The 15,535-nt window shown below is 48.1% G+C and overlaps 1 protein-coding gene across 20 annotated transcripts; it reads right to left on the reverse strand.

The window, feature by feature from the left end:
• Nucleotides 1–98: 98 nt before the first annotated feature.
• Ces3 (carboxylesterase 3) lies at nucleotides 99–14,730 on the reverse strand. 20 transcript variants are annotated; one of them, XM_015496250.2, is made up of 14 exons: nucleotides 14,576–14,672; nucleotides 14,139–14,240; nucleotides 13,260–13,464; nucleotides 13,015–13,153; nucleotides 12,736–12,869; nucleotides 12,081–12,234; nucleotides 11,861–11,965; nucleotides 10,392–10,490; nucleotides 9,908–10,048; nucleotides 4,825–4,905; nucleotides 3,863–4,010; nucleotides 3,048–3,197; nucleotides 2,805–2,883; nucleotides 99–575 (listed from the first exon to the last, which is right to left on the reverse strand). In XM_015496250.2, exons 1-14 carry the CDS (start codon nucleotides 14,655–14,657, stop codon nucleotides 554–556), a joined length of 1,641 nt encoding a protein of 546 aa, XP_015351736.1. In that variant the 5' UTR covers nucleotides 14,658–14,672; the 3' UTR covers nucleotides 99–553. The 20 variants fall into 20 exon arrangements, with proteins under 20 accessions (XP_015351736.1, XP_048648620.1, XP_048648619.1 ...); XM_048792663.1 differs by lacking the exon at nucleotides 99–575 and adding an exon at nucleotides 665–689; XM_048792662.1 differs by lacking the exons at nucleotides 99–575; nucleotides 14,139–14,240 and adding exons at nucleotides 2,104–2,687; nucleotides 13,656–13,787 and having other exon boundaries at nucleotides 14,576–14,673.
• Between the last annotated feature and the right edge of the window lie 805 nt (nucleotides 14,731–15,535).

Raw genomic sequence — 15,535 nt, forward strand, 5'->3', positions numbered from 1 at the left:
TTTTTTTTTTTTTTTTTTTTTTTTTTTAAGAGAGAGAGAGAGAGAGAGAGAGAGAGAGAGAGAGAGAGAGAGAATTTTAATTATTTATTTTTTAGTTTTTGGCAGACACAACATCTTTGTTTGTATGTAGTGCTGAGGATCGAACCCGGGCAGCACGCATGCCAGGCGAGCGTGCTACCGCTTGAGCCACATCCCCAGCCCTAACCCTGTGACTTTCTCCCCTCAGTTATGTGTGGCTGCTGGGTCCTTGGGTTAGGAACATCAGTTGGTCAAGGATACTCTGAGAGGCAGGAGAGGGGCAGTAGGTGAGCCTCAGGGACAGTGACCCAGAGAAGAGAGAATAGAGAGACAAAAGGATTAGAGTCCCCAGAGCATCAGCTTTGTAGGGGTGCTTTTCCCAGATGCTGGGGGTGCTGCCAGCCAATCCCCTCTCTCCCTGTGTGCGGTCAGGGTCTAAGTGTTCACCGGCTGATTCACACACTTAGAGGCCTGCTGGTGATGGTGACATGGAAGCTGATGAGGTTCCTCCACGGCTGCCATTCAGCCTGTACCTTCAGGCCTGGAGGATGACGACTCTGCACAAAATCAGATCCTTGGTTCCCAGTGCCGCTTCTGTTGACTTTCATGGAGGTTGATCCTGGGAAGTCTTCCTCCTCTTACCTTCGTGACCCATCAGTCACTAAGACTGTCTGAAGACTCAAAGTCAAGAGGCCACCAGTGCCTCTCCATCTACCTGCAGGCCCACACTGACCCCTTTCTTCTCTTCTTGTCCCAGCCTCTACACCCCAGCACCGTCTTCCAGATGACAAATCTGCATAATTTGTCCCTGGTTAAAACCTTCCCGTTGCTTTCAGCCCACACCCCCATCACAGCTTATGAGCCCCTTGCAGTCTGATCTTTTGATTATCTTTCCACCTATTCAGAGCTACATTCCCTCAGCACATCTTGTCCTCTGGTCCCCGGCTCCTGCTGTCCCCTCTTCCAGGCACACTTCTCCCCTGTAGTCTACTACTCTGGCCAACACATTGAGTGCCCTCTGATTTTTCAGGTTTCTGCTTAGGTGTCCTTCCTTCCTCCCTGTCCCCCAAGTCTGGACTAGTCTATGTCTGTGTTTTCACAGCTTTTTGAGTTCCAGAAACACACATGGGGCCTGTTTACTGGTCAGGCTCTCTACCAGTTCATGGGGAAAACTTTTCTGGTGGAGGGGAGGTGTTGAGAACAGGAGAACTTCAGTGCCATGGGAACTTGTCCTCAGGGAGACAGGAAGTCACAGGGAGCTTTTGGCAGGGGAGTGGCATGACTCAGAACCCCACTGGCATTGTGTCTCTCCTTCCTGCCCCAAATGGGTTTTCCCAGAACATAATAGTCCTAGTTGCAAATGCTTTTCATGTAACCATCAATAGCCAGGAACTCTGGCTGAGAAAGAGTAGGTGTGGGATTGGAACAGGTAAAATAGGGTAGTAGGGCAAGGGAAGACATTGGGAGAATATAGAAAGCAAGATTTGTTTTTTAAATGATTCTGGGGATTGAACCCAGGGCTTCACACATGCCAAACACACTATCACTGAGTTACCCTCCCAGCCTCATCTTCCCCCAGGGAAGAGAGGGAAGAACCCAGGCACTAGGGCTGGGAGCTTGTGTCCCAGCTCCTGAGTGTCAAGGCTGTAACTGGAGAAGACTGTGTCTAGTGAGTTTGCCTAGTTGCTCTGCTGAATTCTGTTCTGTGTTATGTAGGAGCCAAAACCAGGTGGCAGAGAGAAGGGGACTTAACCTTAATAGGAGGCTTCTGGGGCTAAAATCTCATCTAGGTTGGATCCCCCTGGTGTCCCAGGACTTCCATACTCCTGAAATGCTTTTGAAAACCACCCTCCTGGCCAGGGCAGATAACACCTGAGGGGGACTGACCATGGCTGTGGCCCCTGAGGGGCTGAGTTCAAGTCCAACAGCCATCATTCACAAATTCTCTGCCTGCCATTTACCCTCCAAATATCTCCTGGGTCCAGATCCTGCCTCATCCTGTTACGGACGACAGAGTAAGGTCAGTTTGATCCTCAATTTCAGAGACCTTCTCTGGTGGGGACAAAGACCCAGACACAGACAGTGTGAACCTAGGGCAGGCTGTGGTTTAATGAACACCTATTCAGGACCACATGGCTTGGGGAGGGCTGGAAAGGCTTCCTGGGGAAAGTGGTTCTCCAGAGAGTTTGAAGAATGTGCTGGAACTTGCCATGAAGCCAGTGGCAGGACAGATTAGGGAGAAGCAGGAACTTGTACGAAGGCCCAGAGGCAGGAAGTAGACTGGTGACATTTCGAAAGAGTGCTACACCAGTCTTGCAGAGGCTGATTGATTGGAGAGGCTGTTTTAAGGGACATGAGCCTAGAATAGCCTAGGTTAGATTAAAGTGTCTTGGCAGGAGCAGAAAAAGAGGCCGCCTTCCTGGAACTTTGATAACCTTTGGGTTGGTCCTAGTCTAGAAGGCCCAGGCCTGCCTCAGAGCTCCTCTGAGACTTTCCTGCTCTTCTGCTGTTGGTGCCACTGTTGGATCCTCCTGGGGAGCGTCTCTGTCCAGAACTGCATTCGGGCCTCCTTTAGCTTTTGCCTGATTCGTGGCACCAGGCCAATCTCCAGGTATTGCTCCGACTTACTGAACCGGGGCCAAACAGGTAGCCCTTTGCCATTAGGGTCCCTGGGAGAGAGGAATGAATGAGAACCAAGGCCTTTTGTGCTGACCCTCTTGGGGGCAGATCTGAGTGTCTCAGTCCCCAAATCTCAGGTTCAATGCCAGTCATGCTCATTCACTCACCCTGTTCGGGCGAAGTGGGTCCACTGGGCCATCATGGTGAGGCTCAGCTGCTTCTCTTCCTCTGTGGCCTCTGGAAAGGCTGGGGGATGGGGGAATTAGACCTGGATCAGGGTCAGAAGGGACCTGGAAGGAATCCAAGGGTCTCTGCAGCTGGCTGGAGACCTCTGTCCCGACAAACCCACTCTGGAACCTTGGAGCACGGCAGCCCAGGAATTGCATGTCTGTCTGTCTGTCTGCCCGTACCTAGGAGGGAACGCTCATCCATAAGGAAAGGACCCCCGAACATGAAGGCACTCTCAGCTCCATGGTCAGCCTTGACCCAGGCTGGTTTGATCTTCACAAAAGAACTGGGTGGATGCTGGAACTCATAGAAAAAGACGGAGCCTCCAGAATCTGTAGAAAAAGGGAAGGATCGGAGTTAGGTGCCCACAGCATGATCAGGGCCTGCCCTTGGCTGCACAAACTTGTGAAAACATCAATCTTAATCATACAAATGATGAAGATAACATGATTATCAGCAAGCATTACTGAACTACTGCTAGGTGTTGGGTCCCTGCTCCATGAGCTATATGTGTGATCAGTTATTTAATCTTCATAACAATTTTGAATTAGATTATCCCCATTTTACAAATGAGGAAAGCCAGGCACAGAATATAGTTCAGTATCTTTCTGGAGGTCACCAAGTTAAGAACTTGGAGCTATTCTAGAACTGTGTCAGGGAATGGCAGCCGGGCTTGATGGAAGCAAGATGTCTCCCAGGAGAGGTATGAAAAGAAGACAAAATTATTCATACGTTGAATTAACCCCTGAGGATTGTGAAGAGCCCTTCTGGGTGACCTTTGATGAATCACTGTACCTCTCTGAGCTTCTGTTTTCTCCTTTGCAAGGTATTCTGCCAGAGATACCTCTCACTACTGTGATGCTGCATCCCAGAGAAAGAGGGCTTTGGGAGTGGCAGAAGGGTGTAAGACAAAGGGCATCAGGGTAATGTTACCTGTGATAACCAGCTCCTGGGCTCAAGTAGGGAGGGTGGGGCAGATGGTCAGGGATAGGCTTACCCTGGAGATTTCTTGAGAAATTCAAGGTGGGAATGCAGATAAGGATGTCACCCATCAATTCCTGGAAGCTGTGGCGTCTGGCTTGTGCATCTGAGTGATTGTCTATGTATTCATCTATGATGGTGAGCATCATCTCAGGGGGCACATCCTGGGGCAAGAGGTCATGCTCAGGCCTGCTCAGTTCCCATAACTGTGACAGACCTTCCCAAGAAGCCCTATGCTCTCCAGAATAAGTTCCCTCAAATGCCAGAGCTCATATTCCAGGGGTCAGCCACCTGTCTCCCTGCTTCTCTGGAAATTCTAGATGGTGTCTGGGTAGGATAAGCTCAGGTTTGGAGTCAAATCCTAGTTCTGTGGCCACTGTTTGGCTGTGTGACTTTCGACAGGGTGATTGATCCTCTCTGAAAGGTGATCTTTGCCTGGCAGGTTTGTGAAGTTTCCAGAACAGAAGAGTAGACATGGACTTGGAGTGGTTGGGATAACTGGGAAAGTGACCAAGGCTGGGGTCTGACTATAATTCCATCTGGCATCCAACAGCTTAGGCTCTGGGGTTAGACAGAGCTGACTCAAGATCTGTCTCTTCCCCTTATCTACCACGAGTTTCAGTTTCCTTATCTGTAAAATGGAGATAATAAAAGTCCCTACTTCACAGACGTGCTGGGATGAATGAAGGACATGAATGCCTATCCTTGTGCTCAGGATAGCACAGTCCCCAGCACACGGGATGTTCTACTTATTAAGGAGCAGTGACAGTGACGACGACGATGATGATGATGGTGATGATGATTTTCCTTTGAGAACCACATTGACTCATGCCTAAGGGGATCCTTCAGTGGAACAAAAATTCAGCATTTGGGTCAAGGGGCTTGGTGAAGGTTGGGTATCTGTGAGGGCGAAGGATAGGAGCTGAGACTGTGCTGGATCAGATACCTACCAGCCTCCTCCCCCTGCTTCTTGCTCACCGAATCAGTCAAGAAGCGTCTCAAGATGGCCAGCATGTCCTCCTGGCTCATCTGTTCCATCTTATCCAGAATACCCCAGGCCTGCGGGGACAACCAAGGCCCTCTCAGTATAGCTGGACCACAGCCCTCCCCATTCCCAGCTCTGGGCAGGGCAAGAGCGTGTTCACAACCCTGTGTCCATACACTCATTATGGACAAACCCACAAGTCCAAAGACCTCAAAAGATAAACCTCAAATTGGTGTGGGGGGTAGTGGTGACTGGGAACAGTAGTATCACATGCAGCAGGCAGTGGTTGATGGTAGCACCACAGAAAATGAGAGAAAGTTTTTCAATATTTTTATGGAATAACATTAAGACTTCCAGGGGCTATAGCAAGAGCTACAGGCAAAGTTAAAAATGTCAAATGTTAGCTTTATATAAGTTATAATTTAGAACACTGAAGACTGACTCCCTGGGTTCAAGTCTCGGCTCTGCCACTTACTAGGTACACAACCTGGGACAAGGTACTTAAATTCTTTGTGCCTCAGTTTCCTAATCCATAAACAAAGAATCATAATAACCTACTAGTGTGGTTTGGATCCAGAATGTGTTCCTGAAAGCTCATGTGTCAAAAGCATGATCCCCAAAGCAGCAAGGTTTTGGGTGAGGCTTTAAGGTAATGACTGGGACATAAGGGCTCTGACCTCATCAGTGGATCAACCCCTTTCCTAGTTCATTGATAGCTGAATGGATTATTGGCAGGTGGGATCTAGTAGGAGGAAATAGGTCATTGTGGGTCCTGGGAGGGTTTATCTTTCCCCTGCCCCTCTCCTCCTGCTTCCAGCTTCTGCTTTCCTCCTCCATGCCCTTCTGCCATGATGATCAGCCTCACCTCAGGCTCAGAGCGATGGAGCCATCAGCTGTCTATGGACTAAGACCTCTGAAACCATCAGCCCCCAAATAAACTTCTCCTCTAAGTTGTTCTTTTCAAGTATTTTTGTCACAGTGACAAAAAACTGACTAACACACCTGCCTCCCAGGAATGTCATGAAGACTGAGTGTGTTAGTGTACACAGTAGCCCGGACAGAGATTAAGCACTATGGAGATGTTAGTTATTAAAATTCATTTCATTGCTACTAGGCTCTTTGTTAATCTTGTAAGAATAAGAGTGAAAAATTCACAGATGAGCACACAGTGTCTTCTAACCCTCAGTTAGATCAGAAGGTGATCTTATTTGGAGAAAAGGGTCTTAACAAAAGTACTTAAATTAAGCTGGGTGTGATGGTGCATGCCTGTAGTCCCAGCTACTCAGGAGGCTGAGGCAGGAGGATCACAAGTTTGAGGCCAGACTTGCCAACTTGGAGAGACCCTGTCTCCAAATAAAAAATAAAAGGGGCTCAGTGGTAGAGCACCCCTGGGTTCAGTCCCCAGTGCCACAAAACAAACACCCCTTCCCCCCAAAAAAGGGTAATTAAGATGATTACAGAGGTAATCATTAGGGTGGGATCTCATTGAAAATAATTGGTATCCCTGTATACAGAAAAATTTGTACACAGAGGCAGACATGTACAGAGGGAAGACTATGTAAAGATAGGGTGGACCGCAAGCCAAGGTTGACCATGGCTACCCACCCGAAGCTAGGAGAGAGGTCCTGAGCGATTCTCCTTCACAGCAATTGATTTTTAAGCAGGGATGCCAAGATAATTCAGTAGATAAAGAAGGTTTTTTAACAACATGGTATTAGGACAGTTGGAAAACCATATGCAACAAAACCTCTAAAACCATATTCAAAAATTAACTTCAAATAAGTCATAGACCTATATGTAAGAGCTAAAATTATAAAATTCTCAGGAGAAGACATAGGGCTAAATCTTTGTAATCTTGGATCAAGCAATCCATCTTTTTAGATATGCCACAAAAAGCACAAGCAACAAAATAAAAAATATATGAACTTCATAAGATAAAAAACTTGAGTGTTTCAAAGGATACTACCAAGAAGGTAAAAAGACAATGCACAGAGTGGAAGAAAACATTTGCAAATAATGTCTGATAAGGAACTTGTATCCAGAATATGTAAAAGACTCTTACAACTTGGGGCTGGGGCTGTAGCTCAGAGGCAGAGTGCTTGCTTAGCATGTGTGAGGCACTGGGTTCGATCCTTAGCACCACATAAAAATAAACAAAATAAAGAAATTCTGTCCATCTTTAGACAAAAATATATATAAAAAAAGACTCTTACAACTCAACAACAACACCAACAAAAGACAAATAATCCAATTTTTAAAGTGGGCAAAGGATTTGAATAGATATTTCTCCAGAGAAGGTATAAAAATAGCCAATAGGGCTGCGGATAGAATTCAGTGGTAGAGCACTTGGCTAGCATGCATAAGGCCCTGAGTTCAATCTCTAGCACCACTAAAAAACAAAGGCCAATAAATACCTGAGAGGATACTCAAACATCTTTAGGAAAATGCACACCCTCTTCACACCCACTAGGGTGGTTGGAATAAAAATGAGAGAATCAAAACAAGCGTTGACAAGAATGTAGACAAATTAGAACCCTCATATACTGCTGGAGGAAATGGAAAATGGTGTAGTCACTTTAGAATACAGTCTTGCAGGTCTTCAAATGATCAAATATATTTGCCATATGACCCAGCAATTCCACTCCTACATATATAATCAAGAGAAATTAAAACATATATGCGATCATGTAGATGTGGTTTGAGTGTCTCTGTCTCTCCACCCTGCCCCTCAGGTTCAGGTGTAGGAAGTTCAGTCCCCAGTATGGCAATATTGGGAAAGACTGGGCCTTTAAGAGGTGAGGCCTAGTTATTGGGAACATGGGGGCTGTGGGGAAGGATTAACATAGTTCTCATGGGACTCCTGGTGAGTTCTTGTAAAAACCAGTTGTTATTAAAGAGCCCCTCCTCTCCTGTCTTGCATGTGATCACTCCTACCATTGTGTTGTAATCTGATATTAGTAATCCAGCCATGGGGCCATCATCAGAATCTGCACAATGTTGTTTGGACTTTCAGCCTCCAAAACTATGAGCTAAATAAACCTTTTTACAAATTACTCAGCTTCAAGTGTTTCCTTATAGTGATGGACAACATATTTGCACAAAAATTTATGAATAAATTTGTGTAGCAGAATTATGCACAATAACCAAAAAGGTGGCAACAACCCAAGTGTCTATCAACTGACAAATGGATAAACAAAATGTGGTATATGGTATCCATATAATTGACTCTGCAGCCATAAAAAGGAATGAAGTACTGATACATGCTATCACATGAATGAACCTTGAAAACATCATGTTAGTGAAAGAAGTCAGACACAAAAAGCCACATATTTTATGTGTGCATTTATATGAAATGTCCTGAATAGGCATATCCATAGATTTGACAGAAAGTAGATTAAAGACAGAAAATAGATTAGTGGTTGCTAGAGGTTGAAGGAGGGGGAACGAGGAGTGACTGCTAATGGGAACTGGGCTTCTCTTTAGAGTGATGCAAATATTCTGGAATAAGATAACAGTGACTGGGGTGGGGGTGGGGGTGGGGTTGTGGCTCAGTGGTAGAGCGCTTGCCTTGTATGCGTGCGGCCCTGGGTTCCATCCTCAACACCACATAAAATAAATAAATAAATAAATATGAAGATATTGTGTCCATCTACGATTAAAAAATATTAAAAAAGAAGATAGCAGTGACATCAACTTTGCAAATATACTAAAAACTAGACTGAATATACTAAAATACTAGACTTTATAGGAGTGAATTTTTATGGTGTATAAATGATATCTCAATAAAGCTCATATTTTTAAAATGATGATCTGTAAGTGCTGGTAAGTTTACAAGGAAACTTGTGGATTCAAGTTGCTGGTGGCAGGGTAAATTGGTGTAGAAATTTTGGAAAGTGCTATGCCAATGGCATTATGTAAGAAGTGGAGGGGTTTCCACGAGAGGTATCGATTACATTCCATGGCTAAAGCTTTTACCATGGATATTTAGTCAACACCGAGTTTGCTGAAAATTTTACAACTGTGCTACTGTGGATGACTAAGGGGCGGGGGTGATCAGCTCCTGCCCCAGATGTAGGGAGCAGCCCTCAGATTCCCTGAAGCTGAGAAACGACCTCAGCTTAGATCCTGGGCATAGGCAAGCTTGGACAGGTCTTGGGAGTCAGCCAGGTTGGCACTCTGTCATTTTTGTGCTCACAGCTGCCTGTCAATAGTGTGACGGCAAGCTGTCTGCCAGAGACTGGGACATTGACCTGGAAACTTGTACAGTCTTTGTCCTTGAGTGTCAAGAGAACAAGAACCTTTCATGCTGTTAGCAGTGCCCCTCCTGGGGATTGATTGCAAAGGAATAAGTTAGAGGACAAAAGCTGTGGACATGAAGGTGTTCACTGCACTGTTTGCTGCAGAAGCGAAAACTATAAGCTGCCCAAATGCCGAAGTGACGAAACAAGATGAGACCCTTTCTTTGTGGGAGGTTTGTGGCCATTAAAAATAATTGTTGGGCTGGGGGTGTAGCTTTAATGGTAGAGTGCTTTATCTAGCACATTCAAGGCCCTTGATTCCATCTCCAGCACCACAACAAACAAACAAAAAAGAGTTCTGCAGAGGTGAGTAGACAAGTGAGAATGATAATAATAAGACGCTCAGGAGGAAAGCACAATGTTGATATTTTGTGGGGAGTTCTGTGTGCAGAATGGACTGGAAAGTACATGTCCCACGACTTAATGCTGTCTGAAATCTCAGAGTCTTAGGTAGTCAGTCTCTCAGGCATAGAGTCAAACTAACTAGTCTCACAGAGTCTAATGTAGAGACAAGATCCCAACAGGAGAGTTCTGTGGATCGGAATTGCCCAGACCACTTTGGGCAAAAGCTTGATCTCCATAAAGGAAATATATGCCTTATGAAAATGAAGCTTAGTGACCTTGAGAGAGTCCCTTAAACCTTTTGAGCCTCAGCTTTCTTACCTACCAAATGGGAGGAAAGGAGCGCTCAGTGCACAGGACTGTCATGAGGACATTGGGGTAGAAGCAGATTGGCTGGAAAGGGACCTGAAGGGCATAGATGCTGGAGGACACTCACCTCGGGAATGAGCCAGCCAAACTCATGATTGTTGACACCCAGGAGGAAGGGCACAGAGTGGAATTGCCGCTCATTTATGAGCTCCTGGGGACTTTGGGGAAAGAAGGAGCCATCAATGGTGTAGGAAGAGATCATATTATTCTGCAGGAGAAAACAAGGCAGGAGGTCCCTGAGTCAGGACCAAGCCTCAAAGGATGGGAATCCTAAGGGCCACCCAGATGCATGTTTGAGTGACTGACCCTTGAGGAGATGGAGGGTCCAGCGGGGAGTAAGGAGACCTGGAGCAACTACTGCTTCCAAACAGATGTCTTCCCTAGCAGCCAGGGCCTACCCTTGGGGCTGGGGTGGACCCTCATCTCCTTCCTCTCATGATAGCTGCCCCAAGTCTCACCTCAGATTGGTAACTTCCCCTCTGCTCCCATAGGTGCTGGACAGGACCTTTTCTGTGCTATTGTCTGTCACCATCCCCCAAGAGGCTGCATACCGACAGGCTGTTGATCAGCTCCTGCCCTTTCTTCTGCTGAAGGCATTGTACCAGTTCGGCCGGGGAGTCAGAGTTGCAAGCCAAGGAGCGTGCTGCATTCTGGAGAAACACATGTCACGCCTCCCTCTCAGCCCCCCCATCTCCATCCTTCCAGTCTACTCCTTCTCATACAGAGGGGTTGTGTTTGTAGAATACTGGGCTGTTACGTTACAGATCAGGCCCAAGCCTGGCCAGATACCTGCCACCAACCCTGAGAGGCCCATCCCTGCTCTGTGTGGCCCCCAGTGACATCAAAATGCCATTCCTTGTTGAGGGAGGATGGAATGAGTGCCCTTTGCCCCTCTGAGAACTGTGTTCTTTTCTGTGTCAATACAGTTTGGGTAGGGAACAAGGACCGGGGTAGGGTGCGGAGTGGGAGGAGCTCCATCAGGCCACAGTCTGGGGATGCAGGGGGTGCCACGATTGGAGCAGGCCAGGGGTCAGGTAGGAAGTGAGGCTGTTAGGGACAGCTTCAAGGGAGACAGGGAAAGACCTAAAGTTGAGGTGGAGAAAATCTCCATGGTGAGGGCATCGACAGGAGGCTCCTGTTGTCCAGTTAAGAGGCACTGTGCCCTGCTGAGGTTCCTGAATCATCTTGCACCAGGGGTTAAAGTATTCAGCTGCTCTTCTACCTTAGATGAGAGCTGGGGCCAGGCGAGGTTACTGACCCAGCCTCCCCTTGTCCCTGTCTCTATTGCTGGCCTTGCCCTGCCTCATCATGGTCTCTCTTGTCTGGGCTCTTCCTTGACCATCTCCCAGGCCTCCTGACCTCCAGAGTTGCTCCCTTCAGCCCATCTTCCACTCCAAGTAGTTCAGACTCATCTTTGCCCTGCTTCTTCCTGCCCTCTGGATCAAGTCTATGTCCATTGCACGGCCTGTGAGGTCTCTGCAACTCTTCCTACTTCTCCAGCACCTTTACTTCCTGCTCTGTTCCCTAACATGTCCTATTCCCTACCTGATGGCTTCCTACTTCCAGGACCTCTCACTGTCTCACACCTGTAGCCTTTGCAGGTGCATGCCGTTCCCCTTCGAGAACTCTCTGGCTTCCCCTAGCAACTCCTTGCAAGGCTGTCAGTGAGAGTCTAGGGGTGGGGGGGATCTAGAAGCTGAATGGAAATCTCTCAAGCAGCAGGGTGACTGGGAATGGAGAGTTCCCCAAGCACCCTTGGGGAGAGGTGTGCTCCCCAAGATCTCATCCTGGGGAGGGGGCCAGAGATGATCCATTTAGGGGTGGCCTCCTCCAGGAAACCATGCCTGACTGCCCAGCCCCTGAAATATAGTCATTTCCTTAGAGCCTCCACAGGTACTGTGTGTTATTCATCCTGGTTTGTTCCTCTCTGACAACAGGAAGCTCCCCATCAGTGACCATCTCTCACTCTGAGACCTTAGGACCAGCACACATGGAGTAAGAGAGTAAAGAAAATGCAGACCTGAGCTTTGGGCCATGGGTTGGGTTCCATGAGCCCTGGAAGAGTGATGACCCCACTTTGTGCTATGGCTCTGTGGAATAGCCCTGTAGCCATCGGAGACAGGACCTGGGTGCAGTGGAGAAGACTGATGACTATTAGAAGAGCGCAGGAGCCGAGAGGTATGGGGCTACAGTAGCCCTCCCAGCCTGGCCCCAATTGCTAGCTCCCTGTGATGACTCACGAGTGCAGAGACGATGGCACCACCAGCAGATCCACCAAAGATGGTAACACAGTTGACATCACCCCCAAAGGGGGTGATGTTTTCCTGCACCCACTGTAGAGCAGCCACCACATCTAGGAAGCCCTGGTTGCCAGGCACATGCTTGTCCCCAGTGCTAGGGGGCAGGATGGGGCAGTAGTTAGCTCAAACTGACTCCCCAGACATATTTTCCTTGGCCATTGCAGATTTACTTTGAATTAGCCACCAGGATCATGAACCTTCCTCTGTTCCCAAAGTCACCTGGCTATGAGCCATGCTTGGCACCTATACACCCAGTATGTGGTGTGGACAAGCTTAGCAGGGCAGCCAGACAGGACTGGCTCTCAAGTGGCTGCCTGGGCTTGTTGCTCTTTGCCCCCAATCCCTTCTGGGACTGTGGCCCTAGCCCAGGAAGCCAATATCATTTGTCCTAGGGACCAAGTTCAATGTATAATTCCAGCTTTGGCTGGGCCCATCCCCAGAGTAAAGCCTTAGGGAGATATCCTCCTCTGCCCCAATACTCAGGGTTGCAAGGCTCTCCATTTAGGCCCTGGACATCTATTCTAGGTCCTTAGTTCTTCTCATGGGTTGACTTTTCCAGGGCAGTCAATGCCTTCTTCCAGGCTATCCATCTCACCTGAAGAAGCCAAGGAGCCCAAGGCGGTACTGGACTGTGACTACTACCACATCCCCATAGGCAGCCAGTGCTGATCCATCCTGGGAGGTGGCAGAACCAACAATCAGAGAGCCTCCATGGATCCATATCATGACCTGCAGAGATAACCATGGAGCAGTGACCCCCAGCTTCTGGGACCCAGCTGCCCAAGGCATTCTCAGGACCTCCAAGGTGGTTTGGGAACAGCTGGGAGCAGAATGGCAGGTGGGCAGGGTGGACATGGATCTCTGGGCTGTATACCGGCCTCCTGGTCTCTGAAGTGGTCTCAGCTGGGCTGTAGATGTTGAGGACCAGGCAGTCCTCAGAAACAGAGAAGAGCTGGTGTTTTCCATTGAGTGTAAATCTGCTGTTGTTCATTCTTTTCACATCCTGCAGGCACCTGTGGCCAAGGATGAGCCCGAGGGCCAGTTGGTCAGCCCCATAACTCCTGGAAGATAGACCCCTGACAACCTGTCTGCTTGGCCACCCCTGCCTGGGCTACTCACATGGGGGGATCGGTGCTGGCATCCCGCACACCCTCCCAGGGCTGGGCTGGGAGCGGGGCTGAGAACCGGAGAGGGCCCAGGGGTGCCTGAGCAAACGGGATGCCCAGGAAGACATTCACGAGGCGATCTGTGCCCTTCACACCTATCTGCCGGCCTCGCACACGGCCCAGGGGGGTGTCCACTTCAGGACCAGTGACTTTGGGCCCTGAGGGCAGGACACAGAGGCCATGGGGTGAGTTTGCAGGGTCCATGAGAGGATGGGGTGAAAGATGATCTCTCAGAGTGAAGGAAACACTTGCTCTCTGAGCACCTGTTCCTCCAGGCTCTGTGCTGAGCACTGCCACGCAGCACCATAGTTAACCTCCCAGCAGTCTGCAAGCTGGGCCCTCTGATTACCCCTTTGAGTACCCCCAACTTCCTCCTTTTGGCTTGGCATCGTTATTGCTTCCCTCCACACCAAACCAGACTTGCTGTGGGGCCTTGGGCCTTGGGCCCACTTGTCCACTTGAACCTCAGATTATTCATCTGCTAAAAAAAAAAGTTCTAATAATCATGTCTTTATTTTCTATATTCTACTCTTTTTTTCTATATTATGTTTGTCATCTGGAGCCTTGTTGACCTTGGAGGGACTGCCTCTCCCAGGGTCAGCCAGTTTCTAAAGAGGACACAACATGTTGGGAAGCAAGTTATTCAATAGGAGCTTATCCAGAGCCATACCCCAGCCACCTCCTCAATGGACTTTCATAATCCTGGCCACTATCTACTAGCCCTGAGCACTCCAGGGCCAGGGACCAGACAACTTGGGACAGAGCCTCTATGCTCCAGACTCTGCTGAAATTATTCAAACTAGCCTATCTCAAGCCTGCTAAGCCTACTTACCTATTCCAGCTTGAGGAAACAATAAAGGTTCATGTCCACATTTTCCTTTCATTCCCTCTGCCACCTTGGGTGGCCCTGCAGGGTATGGTGCATCTCCTATTTCTAGGCAACAGTGAATAAACTTCTTTCTTTGTGACAGCCCTTTGCACATCTGCTTTTCTTACCATACCCAACTAAAATAAATCCTGAGTCCCCTTAAAACAAAGGACAAGTGTGTCCCTGGACATGGCTGCTCTGGGGATCACATACACAGCAAAGGCAGAGCCCCTACCTATATTGTATGCACACACCTCGGCATCCCTAAAAGCTGTGCCCCTTCCCTGAGCTGGCCACCCACTCTTCCCCATCCCTACTCACCTCCCTCCCCTCCTCACTTGGTCTTCCTGCCAACCCAGATATTTTCACTCTCAAACCCAGTGCTGTTCAGTGTATCTTACCAGTGGCGGTGGTAGTAAATGCCAGAAACAGAAAGCCCACCCATACCAGGGCACTGGACCCAGAATTTACCACTGTCCTCATGCTCCTCACAATGGATTGTGGGCAGAAGCAACAGAACATAAAACCTTTGGAACCCTGACCTTTGACACCGTCGATATTTAAAGGGCGATGTTGTTTAAACCTCCATAGTCCATCCCACTTGGCTGGTGACCAGCTTCATGACTCATGCTCTGATTAAGTCAGGGGCAGAACTGGGAAAGTCCCTTGCAGAGGACAAAATATGATAGCCCAGCTATGTTCAGATCTCAGCTCTTACTCTAATTCCTATTTGCCATGGGCTGAGCTGCTTTCCTCTGTAGGTTCTTCCGCATGATATTCTTTGCCTCACTTCAGGCCTGGAGCAATGAAGTAGACAGACCATCAGAACCTCTCAAACTGATTTTAGCTGTCATGCCCTGAAGATACACATGGGAACCGAAGCCTCTGGCCAACAACCATGTGAATAAGCCATCTTGCAAGTGGATCCTGCAGTCCCAGTCAAGACGTCAGATAACCACAACTCTTTCTAACTACAAGCACATGTGAGACGCTGAGCAGGCTAAACCATTAGGCTAAACAGTTCTGAATTCCTGACCCACAGAAGCTATGAGAAAGTAAAATGTTTTTTGCTTAAGAAAAACAAACAAACAAACACAAACAACTCAGCTCTCCCACTTCAGTGATCCTCACAAGACCCTGTGTGCTCCTCAAGATGCCCTGAAGGAAGGGTGGCCAATGATTTGGAGCGCAACTCTGAATGGGCCAGTAGGCCCCTGGGTAAGGGGTTTGCTGTTCATTCTTTCTGCTAGAGGTGTGCCTGAGCTCTGATGCCAGGTGGAGGAAACTAATTTGATTTTTTTAGAAAATTTAGGTGAAATTTTAAAAGTTGACAATTGAACTGGGTGCAGTGGAACATGCCT

This window comes from Marmota marmota, unplaced genomic scaffold (genome assembly GCF_001458135.2).
Source record: "Marmota marmota marmota unplaced genomic scaffold, marMar, whole genome shotgun sequence".
Lineage (NCBI taxonomy): Eukaryota > Metazoa > Chordata > Mammalia > Rodentia > Sciuridae > Marmota > Marmota marmota.

Coding starts and splice junctions, on each gene's coding strand:
- Ces3 (XM_015496246.2), bottom strand. CDS start 14,657: ATGAGGACAGTGGTAAATTCTGGGTCCAGTGCCCTGGTATGGGTGGGC. Junction 13,154..13,259: donor GCCAGCACCGATCCCCCCAT/GTGAGTAGCCCA, acceptor CCTTGGCCACAG/GTGCCTGCAGGATGTGAAAA. Junction 4,011..4,824: donor GACGCTTCTTGACTGATTCG/GTGAGCAAGAAG, acceptor CTCTTGCCCCAG/GATGTGCCCCCTGAGATGAT.